We start from the raw sequence: 22,944 nt of genomic DNA, 5'->3' as shown, positions 1-22,944 counted from the left end.
GAGGTGGTCATATCGAGCAAAAGTAAATTCAATCTTAATTTGAATGAATAATGAAACTAAATTTATGGGCTTTTTAATTGGTTACACTTCGAGTGTCGCACCCTGTACATAGTTAATAAATATGACAAAGTTCGTACAATTACATAATTTCGGAGAAAAGCCATGTTATTGTGTGGAAATGTGCACTTTGTAAAAAAGTGATTTTTATTTAATTATTATTTCATATTCTTAGAACTGTATATTTAAGTCGACGCTTACTTACTTAATGCTCACATATTGATGTATGTATGTGTATGTGTCCTATGTTATTAAGAATAGGTGGGCAGAATTAATGATATACAACATTTTCGATGTCAACAAGTTTTGCTTATAAGTCCTGATATTTCATAGAATAATTTATTATTTGTATTCAACTTTTATTGGGATAAACTTTTGAGGTCACCAACAAATGATTGAGAATTTAAATATTTCATTCATGAATGTGTAGGGTTTGTCTACTTCGTACTATGCACTGCCCAGAATAATTTCATTTGTGACCCCAAAGCAACCACCGTAGAATAGCCTTTGCTTGCTAGGGACTGTCCTAGTAGCGTTGGACCTGCAGAAGGCTTTCGACACAGTCAGCCATTCCACGCTACTAGATGATATTTATCAGTCGACACTCCCGTCAGGCTGAAGAGGTGGTCCGCAAACTACCTGAGCGGTCGGCACTCGTCAGTGATTTTTCGAGATCAAACATCAAAGCAGAGAAAGATTAAGCAAGGTGTACCGCAGGGTGGTGTCCTTTCTCCCTTGCTGTTCAACTTATACATCTCGAAGCTCCCCCAACCACCAGCGGGAGTTTCCCTGATCTCATACGCTGACGATTGCACGATAATGGCGTCGGGCAATGACATCGATGGCCTGTGTTCCAAAGTGAACAACTACCTCACCGACCTTTCTCGCTTTTTCACTGCGAGGAATCTCCAACTTTCCCTCACTAAGTCCACGGCGACCCTCTTTACTACCTGGACAAAGGAGGTCAAGCTGTCCCTTAAGGTAAAAGTCGACAACACACCAATTCCGACGGTAAATAACCCCAAAATTTTGGGTGTAACCTTTGGCAGCTTGCTCTCCGCACACAACCGCAATTGCCACTAAAGTCCAAAATCGCAACAAGGTCCTCAAATCGGTGGCCGGCAGCACTTGGGGCAAAGACAAAGAACTGTTGCTTTCGACATTTAAGGCGCCGGTTCTAAACTATGCCGCGCCTGTCTGGTCGCCTGGAACTAGTGATACGCAGTGGACAAAACTACAGACATGTCAAAATACCGCCATTCGGACAGCGACCGGGTGCCTCCTGATGTCTCCCATTCAACATCTACACAAAGAGGCACAAATGCTCCCAGTAGTAGAGCACAACAAACTGCTCAGCAAGCAGTTCCTGCTTGGATGTTACCGCAGGTTTCACCCCTGCAGACACCTGCTTGAGCCTGAGCCGTCTCCCAGGCACGTCAGGAGACACCTCTTAGACTACGCTGACGAAATCCAGGACAAAACTGACCGCAACCTACTGGACCGGACAGTATTTAGACAGTCTATAAATGACATCCACCTTCATGAACTCCCGTCCTGTGAATGCCGTAATCGGAGTCCAACCACCACCTATTGCAGACGAAGAGCTCCAGCTTCCCCGTGAGACTCGTGTAACACTGGCACAACTACGTTCTGGATACTGTAGCAGGTTAAACTCCTACATATCCAGAATCGACCCCGACATACCAAACACATGTCCGGCATGTGAAGGTACCCCGCACGACACTAACCACCTCTTCACATGCCCCCTCAAACCGACTCATCTAACACCCCACTCCCTCTGTACCCAACCTGTCGAAACAGCATGTTTAGGCCCTAGATGAGCTAGACGAAGATGACCGGTGATTACGCTACACTAACAGGGCTACCAATGCTGTTAAAACAACAACAACAACAACAAGCCTTTGCTTGCACATCGATATTAACTTTTTTTGCAACAAAGCATTTCAGCTGAATTTATTTAAGAATATATTAACTTTTTCTGATACATTTGCAGCTGCACTCGCGCTTCCTACTTAACATTTTTTATATATTTTTTTCTTGCAAAGTTTGACTATCTAAGGCCAAGTAATGGCTGCCTATAAATAGTATGCCTACGAGAGCTGTGAAAAGGTTTCAAAATTGTTTCAGTCGATCGTGAGCCGCCGTTGGTGAATTCAAAATGATTGGACGAACTGTGCATAAAATTTTTGCTTGGTGCATGACGGGCGTAGTTTCAGTGTTCGTATACCCAGTATTTTTCCTAATATCCTTAGCGCTGATGGTCGTAAATAATTGGCTGCTAAAAGAGAAAAAGTCTGTTGAAGGCGAGGTGGCCGTTGTAAGTGAAATGAAATTTTTTTAAATATGACAACTTTCCAATAGAATAAAGTGGATAAACTGCCAAGTTGGGCGCTGAAAAATGCCGGTGAATAATATTTTATAAATTAAAAATAGCAAAATAATAGAAAAATAGCAAAGCAGGCGGGTTCGCGAACCACATCTCAACTGGCAGCTCTAGCGGAGCTACATCTCCAGGATCGCCAGGTACTAATTTCTAAAAAGAGAGCAGGGCTGACGGAGAGCTAAGAGACCCAAATACCTGATAAAGTGTGATAAGCGCCGACGAGAAACTACTCACATCCAAGGGGATTATCCTAAAATCAAATACAATAAATGGGCAGGCTTCTGCGAAAACTCCCAGCTGCGGTGAGGCCAGAAAAATTACCGATCGGAGCGGTGAAGGCAACAAATGTCCGTTCCATTGTGAAATCTTTACTTGTACTTGTGTATTTTGACTTCCAAAGTCTTTAAGATGCAGTCAGACGTGGCAAGCAAAGCTCGCTTCGAACTCATTTTGTGAGCAAATATTTTCATTATCCAGTGTCAATACCTAAAATGCAGTTTAAGAAACAATTCTTTCGCAACCAAATTGGGAAAGGGAGTGTGGATGGCGTGGCTGCAATTATCAGCACGCAGTTCTATAATATTTGAAAAGCTACCATCAATTTGGTACCTTTGTTCTGACAAGTTTTGCTTCTTCTGGCAGCTGCGGCTTAACCATTTGCCCACTGATGCCGTGTGACATTTTTGATGATTTGACCTTTAAAGGTACCATTACAAATGTTTGCTAGAATGTTTTGAAAAGCTGAATATTTAAGGCTATGAGTTCCGGGCACATAGAATTATTGGGAACAAATCGGCATATAAATTACAGGATCCGGCACTCGAAGTGTAAGCAATTAAAAAGGCCATAAATTTAGTTTGGAAAATTACTTTTATTCAATTCAAAGTAAACAAATTGTGATAATAATACAAAATTAAGTATCAATTTACTTATGCTCGATATGACTACCTTTCCTCTTGGCTATGGCCTTGAGACGGTCCAGAAACGAATCGCAAGCTGCCCGAATGTGACTTGCAGGTACTTTGACCCACTCGCGGACAACGACTTTTTTCAGCGTCACGAGACTGGTGAATGTTTAAGTTCGGACTTTGCTCTCCAAAATGGCCCAAAGAGAATAATTCATCGGATTCGCGTCTGAAGAATTTGAAAGCCATTGTGTGGACATTATGAACGTTCGGAACGTTGGTTTTTAGTCATTCTTGGTTCACTCGAGTTTTGTGAGACGGTGCCGAGCCCTGTTGAAACGTCCATGGTCTGCCACCGAAATATTTGTCTGCCCACGGCTTCAAAGCAACCTCTAGAATACTTTCACGATAATATTTCGCGTTTACCGTAACGCCAGGCTCGATGAAAATGATTGGAGAGAGCCCATCTGCGGTTAAAGCGGCCCAAACCATGAAAGGTCGGTCGTATGAAAGGTCGGTCAAATAAACCCTATCGTTGTGGGAGTTTACGAATTGCTCAATTTGAAAAATATTCTCGTCAGAAAACACAACGTTGGGAAATTGGCCGCTTTCGACCAAGCGGAGCAACTCCTTCGCTCTCTCAAGTCTGACTCGTTGCTGCTTTGGTGTGAGATCATGCGTTTTTTGGATCTTGTAAGGTGTAACTGTGAGATCATTTTTCAGTATGCGGCGGATGTGACGGTCAGATATTTTCAGTTCTTTCGCCATTTGATTGGCACTTCATCGGGGATTTCGCTCAAGTCGCTTCCTCACTTTTTGAACCGTTTCACGTGACGTTGCAGCTTTTGGATGACCACCTCCATGATGTTTCGCGATGCTACCAGTATATTTGTAAGGAGTAGTGGAGCGATAAACAAAAACTTGATTTACTTTAAGGTGCTCGAGCTCACGAACAATCGCCGGTTGTGATTTTCCAGCCAAATTTAATTCAATCACACTATTACGTTTGAAATCCATTCCTTTTCTTTTTTCGCGTTTACTTTCGGCAAATTGCTTCCGTGCGCTTATAAACAAACTCTGGACTGTCAATTACTCAGCTTACAGACAGCTGATGTTCGTGCATCAGCTGCTCGAGTGGTCTGAAATTGGTTACACTTAGCCAGGAACGGTTTGGCCTCCCCATTTATAGGTCCAGAACCGTTTTGCGGCCTCGGAAAGGGTAACTCCTTCTATCTTATTCAGGAAATAGAGGACAGACAAAGAAGATAATTCTGAGGCAATGATTGTTTAGTTAAAGGTAAAATCTTGCAGAGGCACAATAAAAAAATAATTAAGTATTTGAAAAATAAGCTTGCTTGTTTTTGTTCTTACGTCTTACATTTAAGAAAAATTGTCTATATGCAAAAATTATCGCTACATGGACTTTTAATCCCTTATCATCATATGCAGCACCGCAAGTATGTATACGAGGAGTGGCAATTAAGTACCGAAAATTTCTCTATAAAATGCCAGCAAATAAAATTACAAGCAACATTTTTTTATCGACTTCTTTCTAACTCCACAGAAAGTTTCTACCGTTGCCCCGCCTAAGTTCATTCAGTCATGAGTTTCCTTGAGATGCAACTACAATTTGAACATTAAGCAAAACTCGCAATCGAAAATATCGTACTTATAGAAGGGATGTGGCCCTGAAGAAAATCTTCACTACATGCTTGACACTGACCTATATACCACACTCTTGGAGGATGCTGAGGGTCTCCTTCATCCCTAAGGTTGGGAGAGATGTCCACACCAGCATATTTTATGCTGAAAAGTCTCGAACGGCTAGGGGAGTTGCATATGCAACAGCAGTCGCTGAAAGTTCACCCACTCTCTCCATTTCAGCATGTCTATCAAAGCGGAATATCCTACGAGTCGGCACTGCAAAACCTTGTTGCTAGGGTAGAGCAGGCCATCGACAAAAGGGACTGCGCTATGGATAGCTGTTTGGATATAGTGGGGGCTTTTGATAATGACACTTTCGACAGTATGTGCGGCTCTGCCACCTTAAACGATGCTGGAGTCTATACACAAGCATATGAGGACGACATTGCCTGTTTGAATCTATAGAAAAGTGCAGAACACTCTGAATATGATTGACACTTGGTGCTGTGCTAATGGGCTATCGGCAAACCCCACCAAAACTAGTATTGTTCTCTTTACCAGAACGAGGAAGCTTGATGGAATCGTTCTGCCTAAGATAAAAGGAGTCAAAATCCAGCTAACCAAAGAAATCAAATATTTTGGAGTAATCCCCGTTAGTAAACTTCGTCGGAAGTCAAACGTTGAAATAAATACATCCAAAGCACTGACAACTTTCTGGCGGTGCAGGGGTGTCTTTGGGAAAACGTGGGGTCTTTCTTCTAGCAAATTCCTATGGATCTACTCGGCTATGGTAAGACCTATTATCACCTATGCATCAGTGGTCTGGATGAGTAGACTCTCTATCGTGGGAGTCAGGAGGACCTTATCAAGACTACAGTGTCTGTCTGTTGCACTGGAGCTTTTCCGACTGCTTGAGGCGCGGCATTAGAAGCTGTGGTTGATCTACCACCACTTAATGCTTTCATCCAAAGAGAGACCTTGAAGGCCATCTACAGCCTGAAACACAATGGGAAATGGTAGGAATCCTGTCCGGCATTGGACAACAGAGAAAGCATGGACTTCGATCCAATGATTCTCTACATGCCCCTTGACTCCATGCCATCAGAGTCGTACTTGAAAAGAGATACAGCGTAGTGCTGCCAGAAGCTCTGTTGTGGTCAAACTCTGAAAAAGAGCCTGGCAAATACTATTTTCCCATTATCACGGATGATTTCAAGACCAAGGACGGCTCCGGCTCTGGGGTCTACATGGAATCCAGCGCGACAAAACTGCACTTTACTCTTGGTATGTGTTTCAAGCTGATGTGAAGCTGTTCAAGAAGCAATGAACTTTGTTGTGGAAAACAGATGGAGAGGCAGAGTTGCATGTGTCTATAGTGACAGCCAAGCTACGTTCATGTCCTTAGACAGCCCCATAACCACTTCACGGGCAGTCGAGTCCTGTAAATCCAGGCTGAACTATGCCGATAGACATAATAGTCTAATGCTAACCTGAGTCCCGGAACACATCGCGAATAACGAGATCTTTGACGCTTTAGCCAGAATGGGATCTGAGGCCAACTTCCTTGGCCCAGAATCCGTTCTTCCACTCCCTTCTGCAGCCATCAAAGCCACGGTTAGCAAAGGGGTTACCATACCCTACAAGTGAGCTTGGCAGGCTGAGAGAGGCTGCAGATGGACTAAACTGATGACTGATCGACTGTCGAAAATTATCCTGTCATTAAGCAGAAGGGACTATACAGACAGTTGGTTGGACTGATGTAGGGCAAAGCGCATGGAAAAGGTGGGCATCTCAGACAGTGCACTCTTCCCAGTATGTGGAGAAGATAATGAGACGGCGGACCACTTTCTGTGCATCTGCCCCGCCTTTGCTCGAATCAGGCTTGAGGTTGTCTTTGGCACTGATGTGTTAAGAAGCGACCACCTTGGCCTCATGACCCCACAAATATACTCAGATTTACATTCCTAGCATCGTTTCATTATGAAAATAATTTAAAAGAAGGGGTTCAACATCTACCATCTATGAGTGGTAGCCACTTTTATTCTTATTGTGCTTTAGAACGAACAGGTGGGCTAAAAATACTTTATCTTTTCACGTAGAAGTCCCTTAATCATAAAAATACATTTGTAGTCAACGAAATTATACAGCTGATATTAAGTGATATTAAGCGCAGCAGAGATTGATGGGCTCTGGAAAAAAAAAAAAGAGGTCAACAAATTGATTTTCGTTCAAATATAAATCCGCCTTTCTTAATGGAGCATTTCAAAACAGTTTTAAATCCGACCCAGACAGGAAATAACATTCTCTATGCTGCTGATTTTTTGGGCTGCCCCATTACTGTAAACGAAATTGTTAAAATGCTTAACAAAACGAAAGCAAATACGGCGCCTAGGCTTAACAGGATTTCATATATATTTTCCAAAAGTTCAACCAGTGAGTTTTTTGAACCAACTTGTGGAAATTTACAAAAAGTTATACGCAACGGGTAAAATGGGAGACACTTTTCAAACAAATTCTCTTTTTCCGATTTTCAAACAAGGTTATAGAGGAGAAGTCACAGATTACAGAGCAGTGCAAAATTTCTAATGGGTGTTTTAAATTATCGGCTGGTTCAGTGGGTTGAAAAAAAATGTTGTCGGCTAAAATATTTCATGATTGACAATGTCTATAGTCTTGCGTCAATAGGTAGGTAGGTAAGATGGCAACAGTACCCCAGGTACGCTACAAGTAGCACTTACGTGCCGTTTTGATACCATAAAGTGGACCACTACCTGTGAAAGGATTAAGGGAGGAGATAAGACCGTCTACAGCCATCCAGTGCTGTTGATGTAGCGGATGAGAGAAAATGGATCTAGGCTGGAGAATTTCATCAAGTCATCCCCAAAGAGTACGTTGAGGAATCTCAAGCGCCTAGCCGCCAAAGCCGGACATCTGCAGAGAAAGTGTTCCACAGTCTCTTTCTCTGTAGGATCCCCACAGCTTCTGCAATGGGGGTTGTACGAAATTCCAAGCTTCTCCGCGTGAGTGCCGATCACCCAGTGGCCAGTGATCACCGCAATGAGTTTGGAAATTGAATGGCGGGGGGTTCCCATCACCTTAAGCGTTCTGTTTATATCGTATTGAGGCCATAGTGCTTTTGAAATGGCAAACGATGAGACAGACCTCCATCTGTCTTGCGCTTTTCTTAGAAAGAAGTTGTATAGTTTCCCTTTAACGACGGCCAAAGGAATACCGATGTCTGAGAAGAGGGCAGCTGGATTCGGTTCTGCCGCCCCCTTCCTGGCAAGCTCATCGGCAATTTCATTTCCCTCTATATTCCTGTGCCCAGGAACCCAGATGAGGGAGATGTTTCCTGCCCGTTCGAGGCGTTTAAGTTCCTCCTTACAGGAGTTTACGAGAAGAGAGCTGCAATGCGGCGACGACAGTGCCTTGATTGCAGCTTGGCTATCGGAAAATATATTTATGTCTCCCTCCCAACAGCGATCCCGAAGCATTTTGCATGCCTGCAGGATCGCGAAGACCTCTGCTTGAAAGATGCTGCTTGTCTCCGGCAGTTTATAGGAGACCGAAATGCTGGATGATTTGGAGTAGACCCCCGCTCCCACTCCAGACTCCATTTTGGATCCGTCAGTGAAAACAGAGGCATCTACATCCGCAACAACTCTCCCCTCTTTCCAATCTTGCCTGCTCGGAAAGATAGCCCTAGCACAACCCTCAAAGCACAGTTTGCGGATGGAGAGGTCGGTGCGAATATCAGAGAAGGAAGGGGAGATCTGCTTCAAGATGCTGCTATGCCCTACAGGGAGTTGTCTCCAAAGGCCAAACTCTGTCAATAGTGCACCTGCAATTTAACAAGAAGAGAAAGATGTATGCCGTTTTTGTTGATTTTAAAATTGCCTTTGACAAAGTTGTAAATAACCAAGTATCGGGTCAAATGGAGATATTTTGTGCTGCAGACCACAGTTCACACAGACCTGTAGAGCCGAATGAAGGTGATGATGATGATGCCATAAGTTCTGTTACAAGTTAAGTCCGTTATAGATATGAAATCATAATACTTTTTTTAATGAAATTATTTTTATTTATTCATGTAAATATTACAAAAAAAAATATTTAAATTTTCATTCAAAATGCTCACCATTTGCTTTTACACAAGCCTTCAAACGATTAGGCCATTCAACTATTGCAGCAGGCACGGTTTCCATGGCGCTTGCTGTCGCTGTTCGAACCAAAGACTATTTGACACTCTCCAAGTCTTTTTGAGGTCTTCGACAGGTCATATTCTCTAATTATGACCGCAAACTGTAGTCCAATGGATTCAGATCTGGACTTCCAGATGGCCAATCTTCAGCGGCTATGAACCCAGGAATATTGTTTTTTAGCCACTGCTGGGTGGTTTTTGCCTTAAGGGCTGGAGCGGATTCTTGCTGGAAGATCCAACGCTCTCCATTGAAGAGAGTACTGCGCAACTGCTTTACCACGTCTTCTACGACATTCTCCTGGTACACTTTTGCACCGGACTTAACCCCTCTATGCAGAAATGAAGTTATGTAACGCCTTTACAAAACGCTCAACACCAAACCATTGAGGAGACTGAATGGTGGCCACGCTGAACTCTTGAAACATAATTTTTTGCGTCCTTAGAAGATTTAGATGGGTATTGTTGTTTTGCTTATTAAAAACTTCTTCAACAGTGAAAATTTGCTCAGCTGTGAAACAAATATTCATAGCCGTTGACCGCATGCCGCCGAAGAAGCTGCTTGCATCTGTCGGGTCTAATTTCCTTCAAGCGCTTTGTCAAAAGATGACCAGTTGAGTGACGCATGGCTTTCATATGCAGATCATCTCTAATTAGTCTTGACATGAATCTGGTCGATAAAATCATTTCCCTGGATATGTTTTTCTGCTTACTAAGGGGATTTCTGCGAATTCTTTCTCGAACGGCTTTTATGGCTGCATTCGTTCGCTGCAACCAGACGTTTGGAAAAAACGATTTATAATTTATAAATTCTGGAAATATTAAATTTTTTCAGCAGTTCGTAAATCTCATTTGCCTTTTTGCCACATTTTTGTAATGCAATCACCGCAATGCAATTTTCCTTAGCTCACCACTCCATTGTTAACGAGCGAAATGTGCTACGAAACTGAGTGTAATTTATGAGTATGCATATATAATAGTTATGTATTCAAGTTAGACAAACCTCTTCAATGTCACTTCAAGAACTAAACTTTATTTCAATCCAGTTACATTAATAACTTATAACTATGCTCTTACTTTCTATTTACTTATTACAGTTATTCTCTTTATTTTTAATATTTAACAGTTGTTGTTTCTTTTGTTATTAACATTACCTTAGACTAACCTTAAATGTAACTATGTAACTATATGACAATATGCATATGAACAAAAGGAAAAATAATAATAACAAAAATACTTTTTTCAATGAATTTGTTCTCACCGTTTGCGTTATAAAATTTGTCACAGAATTTATGGCAACTGAGTATAAAAAACTGGACCTTAGTGTAGGTCAAAGTTATTTTAAATATGACATGGGAAAACTTAAAATTTCATGGATTTTTGAAGCCGGAATTCATTCTTCTTCTTCTTCTTAATTGGCGCGATACCGCTTACGCGATTTTGGCCGAGTTTAACAAAGCGCGCCAGTCGTTTCTTTCTCGTGCTAACCGGCGCCAATTGGACACACCAAGTGAAGCCAAGTTCTTCGGAACCTGATCTCTTCTACGCAAAGGAGACCTTCCTCTTCCTCTGCTACCACCAGCTGGTACCGCATAGAATTCTTTCAGAGCCGGAGCGTTTGTATCCATTCGGACAACATGACCCAGCCAACGTAGTCGCTGGATCTTTATTCGCTGCGCTATGTCCATGTCGTCCTAAAGCTCATACAGCTCATCGTTCCATCGCCTGCGATATTCGCCGTTGCCAACGTGCAAAGGTGCCGGAATTCATTACATTATGCTTAATGGCATTTACAATAAAAACTGCAACTTAAACGGAACAGCGAATAAAGTACACATAAAAAATTTTAAAATGGAAAAAGAATTTTTCATCACGCGGTCCAATGCAAAAATCAAAGTCTTAAACTATAGCTCTTGTAATATTAATTAGACAGCCCGTACAGATTGCGTGGTCTATGTTTTTCAACAAACTAATATAATTGGTGCATGCGGTCTCGGTAGTCTAGCGTAAGTGGACTAGCCTGCAATCCCAGACGTTGTAGGTTCGAATCCCACGTAAAAGACGATCCTCGCACCTTTCCAAGTTTCTAAAAAAACAACAAACAAGCATTGTGGCTGCTAAAACAACGCAAAAAACAAAGTTACACATTGCATCAGTGGCGCCAGCGCAGACACACGAAATTTAGCGAAGACCTCAACCATCTGTGTGATCCTTCTGGCAGAAAAATGTTAAACACAGGTGGTGCTCCAAGCAGTAAGAAGGCGTTTTCCCTAAGCAATGGCAGGTGGGCATTCCCGCTACTTAGGACTGGTAGCGGCAGGATAATCACCTACCCTGTCAGAAATGAAAACGAATTAATGAAACCAACGCCAACCAAGACAAGTCTTGTCGAGGCCCTATGCTCCCGAGTGGCGTAAACAAGGAAAACAAAAGCTACATTGGTGCATACATCACCATCGGATACCCCCCAAAAAAAAAAAAAATTTATCGTAATTTGTTTTCTCTTTTTTGCAAATTTTTCATTTTATTATCAGGTCAGTCCATAAGTTCGTGCGTATTTTACCCATAATTTCACTTTTGTACGATTTTTGCATACAAACAATTGCTCGCGGAATATAACGGAACTGTTTATATTTTCTTTGATATATTGTGCACTCAACAAGTGATTTTAATCGCGGATAGAAGCACGTTTTACCTGTATTACAAAATAAAATTGAATCCTCAAACGCGTATAAGAGGCATATTTTGTATTTTTTTTTATAATAGTGGTAAAAATTCAACAACTGCTGCTGCAGAAATAAACACTGTTCATGGAGAGAATACCGTGAGTGTAAGGACTACGTAAAAGTGGTTTTCAAAATTCCGAAGTGGTAACTGCGACGTGGAGGATGCCCCGCGCGCTGGTCGTCCGGAAGTCTTTAACTCCGACGCCTTGCTCGAACTCGTGGAAGCTGAGCCAAATTTGACAGCCGATATGATAGCTCAGAGGTTAAATTTATCGCCTGGAACAGTTCACAGGCACCTGGTTCAGTTGGGAAAGGTTTCAAAGCTGGGAAAATGGGTTCCGCATAGACTTTCCGTCGCCAAACTTCAGCAGAGAGTGAATGTGTAGTTCTCAGCTGCTGCAACGGCTTGAAAATGAAAGTTTTTTGAACCGTACCGTAGCTTTTAAAAAACGCACGAACTTATGGACTGACCGATATATCTATCGAAACCTGAATTATTTTCATATTTCTTTTAAATAAATTGTGTATATTAACACTTTGACAGTTGAAAACAAAAAAATATCGTCTGACTAGAGCCAAATATTAATTGCAGGAAATTAGCCTCCAACCCACTTTTTGAAAATCAAAAGTTACTCTCGAAAAGTTCTTCATGCATGGCCGTCATTGTTTCGGAAATTATTTTTCAAAATTTTTCACCTTGCCAAACTTGCTGAAAGCACTCACTCTTCTTACCGCATCCATATATCCGTAACAGACTGTACTGCACTGAAAGCAAAGCGCAGAGCTTATCAATCAGCGCTTGCACAACGGCCACTGCAATCAGCGGCGATATTTGCTGATTTGCCAAAACATTCCATCATTGCTGGCACAACAGCAGCACAGAGCGCAACGGCTTGCACCGCAATTCGATGAACTAAAACAAAAAAGTTGTATAGAATATTAAAATTGTGAATATTTAGCAAACTCGAAACTCGAATAATGTCGAATGAAACGTTTAAAGTAGGGCGCGCTTGTCTGGTATTAGGCGTGGCGCTGTTCTTCACGCCGATCGGGCTTCTAATTGCAGTGTCAATATATTTCTATAACACTTTTGTGGCAAGAAAAGCGTGCAAAAATATTGCAGGCGAAGTGGCTGTGGTAAATAATTCATTATATAAATGCATGCATTAGGGTGGAACACATTCCATATAAAAAAAAACTCCATGCAAAAAACTGACAAAAAAAATAAATAAAAATTTAAACAGAAGCAAAAAACAAAGGCAAACAAATCAAAAAGAAACAAAACAAAAAAAAACAAAAAAAAAAAACAAAGCAAAAAAACACAAACAAGGTTATCTTTGTCCAACGAAATTTTAAAATTTATTACATCTACGGACTTGTGCTAAACTATTTCGGAAAAATATTGAGATTTACGTGAACTGGGCCGATTTGAAAGTACCACTAAAAATCTCACTATATTGATTTCGTTATTTTATTTTATTTTCGTGATTTTCAATAATTTTTTTTTTGCTAGTTAATTGCTTTATTTTACAAAAATAAAAGCATAGCATTAATACATCATGTTTCGACTTGACTTTAGCAAAATTTCAAAAAAAAAAAAAAATGCATAATTGTAAAAGTTATCGCTGTTTTTGTGGAGCCTGTTTCTCCAGAAGTCTCTTACGGTGATCATCACAGGTCCTTGGAGATTCATCTAAAATCAATCGGACAAGAGAAATTACTTTGATTAACAGATAATCTTGTGCCTGATAGACACTTTTTTTTCAAAATTAACAATATGGAGGCCTCAGGAAATATTGTTCAGATTTTCGAGAAAAATACCGTTAAAAACAAAAATTGTTAAAAGAAACCGAAATTTTTGAGAGAAACTCCTTCCATCAGGCCCGAGTTTTTTATATGTTTCAAAAGCAGTAATAATTTTATTGAATACCAAGCGGCTTCAAAGTTACAGTAATCACCAGTTCAAAAAACATAGTTTAGAGAAAACTGCATTTAAAGTTTTGCTATCTGCTCCGGAGCGCCCGAGCGCCCTTTGTTAATTGTTGCATAACTCAAAAAGTATTATATTTGTCGGATTCACTTCAATTTTCGAACAACATTTTTAAAATATTATACTTTAAGAAAATGCGATTTTTTTTTTTATCCTGCCTGCCACTAGTCCCTTAAGAAATTCGTAAACATTTTTATGCCGTCCTTAACCAAACTTAAAATCTGCTAAAACCTGCGTTGATTCTTTAAAAAAATATCTTTAAAAACAAATATTATAAAACTACGTTTTTGGAGTTAGGTTAGGTTGAAGCGGTTGTCTACATATTTTTATAGCTGTCCTTCTCACGAAAATCTTAAAAGTTTCCGAAATATTTTGGCGGATGTCTTAAAATATAATAAATTTTTTAATTGCAGAGGAAAATTCGCAATTTTTTTCATTTTTTTGTCATTTTTTTAGGCACCCTAATATACATACATACATATAAATTCACTCGTTTACTGGAACGGTGTTGTAATTAAAAACTGTGTTTTTTAGATAAGTTTGCAGAAATTACCGCCGGTTCTTTTTTTCCATTGTTGTTGAAAAAAGTCTTAGTGGTATCTACAAGGTGGCGCCAGATTAATAAAAAATTTATAATTTTTGCAATGGCGTCGTATGTTAATCATATTTGACACTTGTGAACTAAAAAGCTGGTGGCGCAAAATTATTCACTCTAATATAATTTTGGCATCGAACTTGGCACCTGCACAATACAAACTGACAAGCAATGGAGCACGTAAAGTCACAGTAAAGTACACTCTGCGCAGTCTGTGGTGTGGAGGCGGACCACTTTTTGTGTGTCTGTGCACGGCCTTCGTTCGAATTAGGCTTGAGATCTTTGGCACTGATGTGCGAAGAAGCAACCGCCTTGTCTCCTTGGCACCACAAGATCTACTCTCAGATTTCTTCGGTGGACGGGTAGATTCAAAGAAACTTTAAAAGGAGAAAACAAAAAGATTTACATCACTCAAAATCATTTTTCTTTTTTCATTATTAAAAGAGTCAGATAGGTGAAATGGTTATAGTCTAAGATCCGGCTGCAGATTTGGTGTAGTCATCGAGTACATGCTGAAATCCACATGTTTACCCACATTTATGATTAGGAGAATAAAAATTCACCAAGGTGCCAGTAGAAATGTGGCCGAAAGTATTTTTAATTAAATTATTGTTAATTGATTTTGCGGGAAAAATTTCATTAACCAAGTTTTGAGATAAAATATCGTTCGGTTTACTGCAATAGGTGTAAAGACTTAAAAAAACCGTAGTTGCTGTTGCGCGCTTGGCCGCACCTCTCCGGTATAACGGTATAAACGGGTATGATTTCGATATATTTATACATCCATAACGTATATTGATCTGTTATAGATCAAAATATAGCTAATTTTTTTCTCATTATTATGATATACGGCAACCTAATTAAATCTGGCCGCAAGTTAGGGTTGCCAGCAGTTAAAGATGGGAAAAATTGAAGGTTGAGTGAGAGGAAGCTAGCGCGTAACATCACTAGTCTAACAAGGATAGCGACATTTTAAGGCTATTGCGCATGCGTCAGATGCTGGTGTTCTCAATCACCAGTTCAAACAATAGCAAGATCGACCAAAGAAATAAATACTCCAAAAGAATAATCATTCTTTCAAAACTACAAATTTTATAAATACAACAAAAAATTAATATTGATCAAAAGTAAAGCCAAGGTTACTATGTAAAAAAAAAATTAGAAACGAGGTTGACCCACACACACATCCACACATCCACATTTTTAATTTTTTTAACGGGAAGTTAAAAATTCTATTGTGCAAGTACTGTATGACATAATTTTTGATTTTATTCAAGAAATCAATTATTTGGTACATATAGATTAAATATTCTAGTATATGGAAAATTAAAAAAATATATCTTGTAATTCCGTGACTTATTTTTAAAAATCTGAATCATCGGAGCTTTCATTTATACTATCATCGCTGCTATCACTTTCATCGCTGCAAATATCAGAATTGCCGTCATTATTGGAGGATTTGTTTGCAGAATCACACAGCACACTCTCCACTTGCGTTGGAGTTGAGTCTCCCAAGAACCATGTAGGTTTTATTTAAGAAACCATTTGATACCAGCCAACCATTATTTTCCGCGCTGAACTTGATACAATTTGGCTCAGTAGCATTTAGCCACATCGAATTAACAAAGATCGTCCGCAATAATTTTTGTTTCAAGGATTTCCAGCATGGTGGAATATGAGTTGAGTCGAAACATTTAATTCTTTTCATAAATTTTTCATTATTTTGTTTTGAAGCGTGAAAAGCAGGAAGAGCAAGACATAAAGTAGCGCCTAATTTTGTTGACAAGTCCGTACAATTTATGTAAACTTCGTCCTATTCCATCCATACGTCCATATGTGAGTGGACTAACATTTTTTTAAATCGCTCTTAGCATCTTAAACTGAGTATTAAAGACAAAATATACAGTTCTTAAACTCTCCATAAAAACACTTGGTATTACTATGGATCAATTTCTGGTAGAGGCAGTAGAAAAAAATTTCATAAATCAACGCAATTTTTGAGCCACTTGAAACTTACACTTTCCATAAATATCAAAATTCAATAGACTACAAAACTGGGTACTCGAAAATTTTCGAGAAATTCTGATTGAAAAGTTTGAAATTTCGATGAACATTCGCAGAATTGTTAAAGTGATGTCATATTTAGAAAAAAAAAACTTTGTTTTCACTTCGAAATGTTGCAAAACAGGTCCATATGTCGAAAGGTTACATACAAAAAGTGCGCAAAAGTGAGGGTTTACATATAAAATCAAGGTTATCATATCAACAGTTCGTAGAACCCAATGATAGGCGGCCGCCGTAGCCGAATGGGTTGATGCGTGACTATCATTCGGAATTCAGAGAGAGAACGTAGGTTCGAATCACGGGGAAAGACCAAAATGAAGAAAAAGTTTTTCCTAATAGCGGCCGCCTCTCGGCAGGCAATGGCAAACCTCCGAGTGTATTTCTAACATGAAAAAGCTCCTCATAAAAAATATCTGCCATTCGGAGTCGGCTTGAAACTGTAGGTCCCTCCATTTGTGGAACAACATCGAGGCGCACGACACAAATAGGAGAAATATATAATTGAAATGATAAACCAAATAAGAGTGCAAAAGCACGTGAGCGCAAATTATACAGGCCAGACATCCACAAAGACCCCACGTCAAAGACTTTAAGCAGATTCAAGGCGCTGCTTTTTATACCTCAACAAGAGAGTCACAGGGGCCTTAAAGCTAAAAATGTTGGGAAGCTCTCTAAAAACTCCTTGGCTTGGGAAGCTATCTGCCAGTGTAGTATGAAAAGCAAAGCGTTCATTACCATGGGCACTAAAAATCAAGAAGTTTATTTGATAGAGTGTTTGCGAAAACTTTTGCTGCTATTCATAAAAAAACATGCAGACCCAGTTCTTTTCTGGCCCGATTTAGCATCGTGTCATTATAACCTTTTTGCCATGAAGTGGTATGAAAATCGTGGGGTAAAAATTATTCAAAAGGCCCGCAACAAAATATTGAGCGATCGTTAAAAGAAAATTGCTAACAGCAAAAAAAGAAATTAAAAATGAGCAGCAGTTTAAAATGAATTGGCAGAGAGCGGCAAGTACCCATGATGGAAAGAATAATGAGATGGCGTCTATCGTGGTACCGTTGAAAAATTGAAATTTGAAAACGTCAAGCCAGGGAGCACCAGGAGATTTGGTGGCTCCTAAAACAATCAGGCTAAAAAGCCCATTGTATTTAATGCTCTGGAAAGAGGGTAGATAGTCAAGGAGTTAAGGAGAAAAGTATCAGAGAAAGAGATATGAAAGAATAGAGTCAGAGATAGGGATAATTCTCCAGATTCTTTGGGAAATCTGTAAATATCCTCCAGTCTTAGAGAACGAATATTACTCATTCTCACAACATCGGAACCCAAAACTCGTAGCCTTGCTCTAGTAAAGGCAGGCCACTCACAGAGAAAATGCTCAGTGTTATCCGCCTCCTCCAAGCACAACAGGCACATTGGGTTCTCAATGATTCCAATGGTGGTCATATGCTGACCCCATGGGTTGTGTCCTGTAATGATACCGACCATCAACCGAACGTCTTTCCTTCCAAGTTTTAGTAGAAAGTTTGAAAGTTTTCTGTTCGGACTTGTCACAAAACACTTTGCAGTTCTGTAGCGATTTATGGAAATTGCACACATAATCGCTGATCCACGATTGGCCAATTCATCGGCAATTTCGTTTCCTTGAACACCGGAGTGTCCTGGAACCCATATAAGTACAAGCCTGTTTTGTCTTGCGACAGAATTAAACTTCTCCTTACATGCTTGAAGAATCTTTGAGGTTTCCTTTGCGTTCTACCGGGCCTTCAGTGCCAGTGACTGTCACTGAAAACTCCAATATGTTTCCCGCTCTATCTCCTCTCGATTATACATTCGGCTACTTTCAGGATGGCACAAACTTCTGTTTGGAAAGCAGTTGCCATTTCCCCCCGTTACTTTGCTCTCAGCGAATTTGACAATGAGTGACGTCATATTAGCACAATTGGTGACCAGTAAGGCCAGATTACCATTTTCGCAACTTGATTTAACATTTTTTTTTATTTAGTCTCGGTGTTTTAGTTGTTTCTTCATGGTATTTTTCTTGCCTGCTCTAATTAAAATGTAATGTAAATGTAATGTACTTTAATAATTCACTCAGTTTTATTTAACTTTACTTTTTTTTAACATCTGGTCGCATTGCCCGCGATTCCAGTTGTTGTTGGTGTTCTTCTGCTTTCAGCAGTCAAACCTTTCTCTCGCTACTGCAGTGTTGCCTAGCTTTGGATATAAAAACGCACTCAAATTCCCATATAAAGAAAATAAAATACCAAATTTCTATTGAACTATTGAAAGCTTTGCATATTTATTATAAGAATCAACAAATTTTCATTAGCACTAAAATCTTCTCAAAGTGACCTTTTTAACCTGCTTTTGTTTTTGTTGTTTTTTTTATTTTTAATTCACAGTTTCGGTAGCTTTGAATTAAAAAACGAAAAAAAAGAAACAAACACCAAACTTAAAAATTTTTGCATTTTGGGTATAAAAAAACACCAAATTTATTGCAAAGAGCAAATGGTTGGCAACACTGCACAACTCAGCTAATGCGGCGTCACACACTCCCTGATGGGTGCCATCTTGTTTCTATCATTTTTGGCAGATACCGCAACAAAAACTAATGCCCATCGCCTAATGCGAGAAGCCAAATCTAAATTGCACCATTTGGTTTATAGCAACGAGCACTGATATGCGTTTTTGCACGTTTGTACGCTTAATAAAGAAGAATATTAAATAGAAATTATTTTGGCGGCTTATCTAAATTTGATGCTATAATAATAATTTTCACCCGGCCAACCTTTTGTTGTTCATTCTTTGTACTATCGCTCCACCTTAGTGTATATCTTCATTGCTTCTTAGGAAGACACAACAAGTGAAAGTTTTTTTTTTTGGTTTTTTTGTCGCGCATCGTGTCGTCATGTGTGTCACTAAAAGATTTAATCAGTGCCGATAATGAGGCACTTCAAGTGCATACGTTTGTATGTATGCGTTATCAGCGTTTATGAAATCACAATTATTCGCTGTGCTTATCAGCTGATGAACCAGATATATCAGACATACATACATACACATATACACACATACACACATATACACATACTTATGGTTTACTGGTGGAACGAGAGCATTCTTTCTTTCAGGGGAGAATGCATTAAGGCTAGAAGAAGCTTCCAACGGGCAAGAGGTAGACCTAACTTCCTAGAAGCCAGACAAAACGTATAAAGCTGCGCGACGTCAACTCAAGACAGCAATAAAGGAAAGCAAGCGTAAAAGCTTTCTTGAGCTCTGCGATGATGCTGAAAACAACCCTTGGGGGACAGCATACAAGGTGGTGACCAAGAAGCTGAAGTCTGCTAAGGAATCCATATCAACATGCCCGATTTTCTTGAGTGAAGTGGTAAACACACTTTTCCCCAAACAAAGGAAGTTAGTTTCTTTAACCTCGAAGCTAATCTCACATCAGTTTCCAAGAATCTCAGCAGACGAGGTCCTTCAAGCAGTCAATATAATTGAAAATAATAAGGCTCCTGGCCCAGACGGGGTGCCTAACCAAGTACTTAAGCTGGCCTTTACCCAGGCCACACCGAATTTCGTACGCCTATTTAACACATGCCTCGCGGAGGGAACGTTCCCATCGATATGGAAGCGACAAAGGCTGGTTCTACTGCCCAAACCCGGCAAACCTCCCATGGAACCGTCTAGCTTCAGACCGATTTGCCTGCTCGACTCGGAAGGTAAAGTACTGGAAAGAATAATCTACCACCGCCTCGAGAACGAGATCGATTCCGCTAGGGGAATATCGGACAACCAGTTTGGCTTCAAAAAAGGAAGGTCCACCGTTGATGCGGTGAATACCGCCAAAAAAAATTGCACAACAGGCAATAAGTGGTACCCGATGGCTCGAAGGTGCCAAAGAGTACTGCTTAATAGTAACATTGGATGTAAGAAATGCATTCAACACCGCAAACTGGGCCAAAATACTGGACGCACTGGACGAGATCGGAGTATCCCCCTATCTGCGAGCAATAATACGAAGCTATTTCGAAGACCGCGTACTGGATTACGACACAGCAGTAGGCAAAAAAAGTTATAAGGTTTCAGGTGGGGTCCCTCAAGGTTCAGTCCTTGGGCCACTGCTCTGGAACATCATGTACGATGGTGTTTTGCGTCTCAACATACCCGATGGTGCCAACATTATCGGATTTGCGGACGATATAGCAGTAGTTATTACGGCGAAGAGACTGAGCGACATCTGCGAAAAAGCAAATCGAACCATAGCGTCCGTTAATTCATGGCTGGTGCAAAACGGCCTTCAACTCGCCGAGCAAAAAACGGAGTCCGTTCTCATATCAAGCCGGAAAAAAGTAGAAGTGGCAACTATACAAGTTGCCAATCACAGCATCACGACACTACCAGAAGTTAAATATCTGGGAATAATGATAGACAGGAGATTATCCTTTAAAACTCACCTGGAGTATACGACCAAAAAAGCATCAGTAACTGTAGCAGCCTTATCGCGAATAATGCTAAACGCCCGCGGGCCAAAACAACGGCGACGTCAACTTCTAGCAAGCGTGGTGAAGAACCAAATATTATATGGTGCTCCGGTTTGGCACATGGCTACGCAACATCCTTCATATTTCCGCGGTATAAAGGCAGCGTATCGTTTATGTGCGCTTCGAGTCTGTTCCGCATTTAAAACGGTTTCAGAAGAAGCAGCGCTGGTTATCGCTGGAATGTATCCAATAGAGATATTGGCAAACGAAGCTGCAGTATGGGCCGACAGTGAAACGAAACGCATCGTAGCACGGGAAAATATTATAGTACCCAAACTTGGCAGCAAAAATGGAAAAAGACAACGAAGGGCCGCTGGACACATCGCTGCATTCCAGACTTGCGTAGCTGGATTGAAAGAAAACATGGAGAAGTCGATTTTTATCTGACGCAATTTTTAACCGGGCATGGATGCTTCAAAGCATACCTCCATCGGTTCAGCCATGAATCGGATCCCACTTGCGATTACTGTGGGGTAAACGCGATAGAAGACGTTCACCACGTATTCTTCGAATGTGAGCGTTTTTATGGCTCTAGATCGAAGCTTCGGCGCATATTTGATGGAAACTACGATCCAGACACATTCGTACAATCCATGCTACAAAGCAGGGAGAAATGGACGGCAGTATGCGATTTCATAGCAGAGACCATGAAAAAACTAAGGACCCTCGAAAGATTACGACGAATGACCGGCGACTAATTCGCCTTTCCCCCCCCTACGATGTAATGCTTGGTGGTTGTCCCGTGGGGTGTGGAGTTTCGACGAAACAACAGGCTTGTCCTGGTTTCAAAGGGCCACTTGAGGGTAGCGCGCTACCACAACGCCCATGAAAAAAAAAAAAACATACTTATGAGCACGAATTCCAACAATTAATAGCAGCCGGATCTCAACGATGTTTTGTGGTCTGCGTGTTGGCTCCCTTTCTACCCATTCTAGTGCATAAATTCATTTTTTAATTCACCAAAAGATCTTGCAAAATCTATGTAATTAATTATCAACTAATCGTATTTGTCATTGGTTGTTAATCACTCGTTTTAAATGCTATGAATATTTCTTCCAAATGAGTTTGAGGGCATTGGCCCTTCACTATCACTCTCATTCCTCTCCCTTCAATATTACTCGCATTTGTAATTAGAAACACTTTGTCGTTAAAAGTCGATTGCCGAACAGCTATTAGTGAGCCGTTTCTAATTCACGACCTTCGGCTACTGGGCGGTCAAGGTACAACAATTATCAATGTGCAAGCAGTCGTCCATGTTCATATGCATACTCGTATGTATGTGTGTATCGCTTTGCTATCTAGCACATACTCACCCACTAAATACTCGCTCACTGATTGTGTTCGTTAATTAATATTGTTGGTGCATTAGTGTTGCTGGTTAACCGGTCGTTTTTTGTTTTTTGTTTTTTTTGTTTTTTTTTTTGCTGCATCATGTCATGGCGTGGCCTCTAATTCACGTTTAATCTTTTATGTGAGCTTATTAATGAAACTATCGAAGTGACAATGCACCAGTTGCAAAATATTATAAATATGCATACATATGTATGTATGTAGTTATCTATTGCGCATAGGTATAATAATACGTAATAGAATCAGGCGACATGGCTGCGGTAGTAGAGCGCAGTTGTAGGAAGTCTGCATTTTTAGTTTTTTTTAGAATTTTTTTTTAACCAATTTGTTGTTTTGAGTTGAGTATTTCTAGGGATTGAGTTGGATTTTGATCTTTGTTTTATTAAAATACCTATAAAGGGTGATCAATTTATAGATATCGGATTTTAAAGTGAAATGAAACAACAAAAATTCAAATTGAT

The 22,944-nt window shown here is 40.2% G+C and overlaps 1 protein-coding gene across 2 annotated transcripts in view; it reads left to right on the top strand.

Annotated features, from left to right (window-relative positions):
* The first annotated feature begins 2,199 nt into the window (after nt 1-2,199).
* Nucleotides 2,200-22,944, top strand: part of LOC129240823 (17-beta-hydroxysteroid dehydrogenase 13) — a 33,050-nt gene continuing 12,305 nt past the window's right edge. The window contains exon 1 of one of the 2 annotated variants that reach the window (XM_054876846.1): nt 2,200-2,395. In XM_054876846.1, coding sequence (XP_054732821.1) covers nt 2,237-2,395 — 159 coding nt within the window. In that variant the 5' untranslated portion in view covers nt 2,200-2,236. Of the gene's footprint in view, nt 2,396-12,788; nt 13,072-22,944 lie in introns of those variants that run through there. The other variant, XM_054876838.1, reaches the window with a different exon arrangement.

Source organism: Anastrepha obliqua, chromosome 1, assembly GCF_027943255.1.
Source record: "Anastrepha obliqua isolate idAnaObli1 chromosome 1, idAnaObli1_1.0, whole genome shotgun sequence".
NCBI classification, from domain to species: domain Eukaryota; kingdom Metazoa; phylum Arthropoda; class Insecta; order Diptera; family Tephritidae; genus Anastrepha; species Anastrepha obliqua.
Note: the sequence above shows the minus strand (reverse complement) of the source record. Positions and strands in the feature narration are given on the sequence as shown.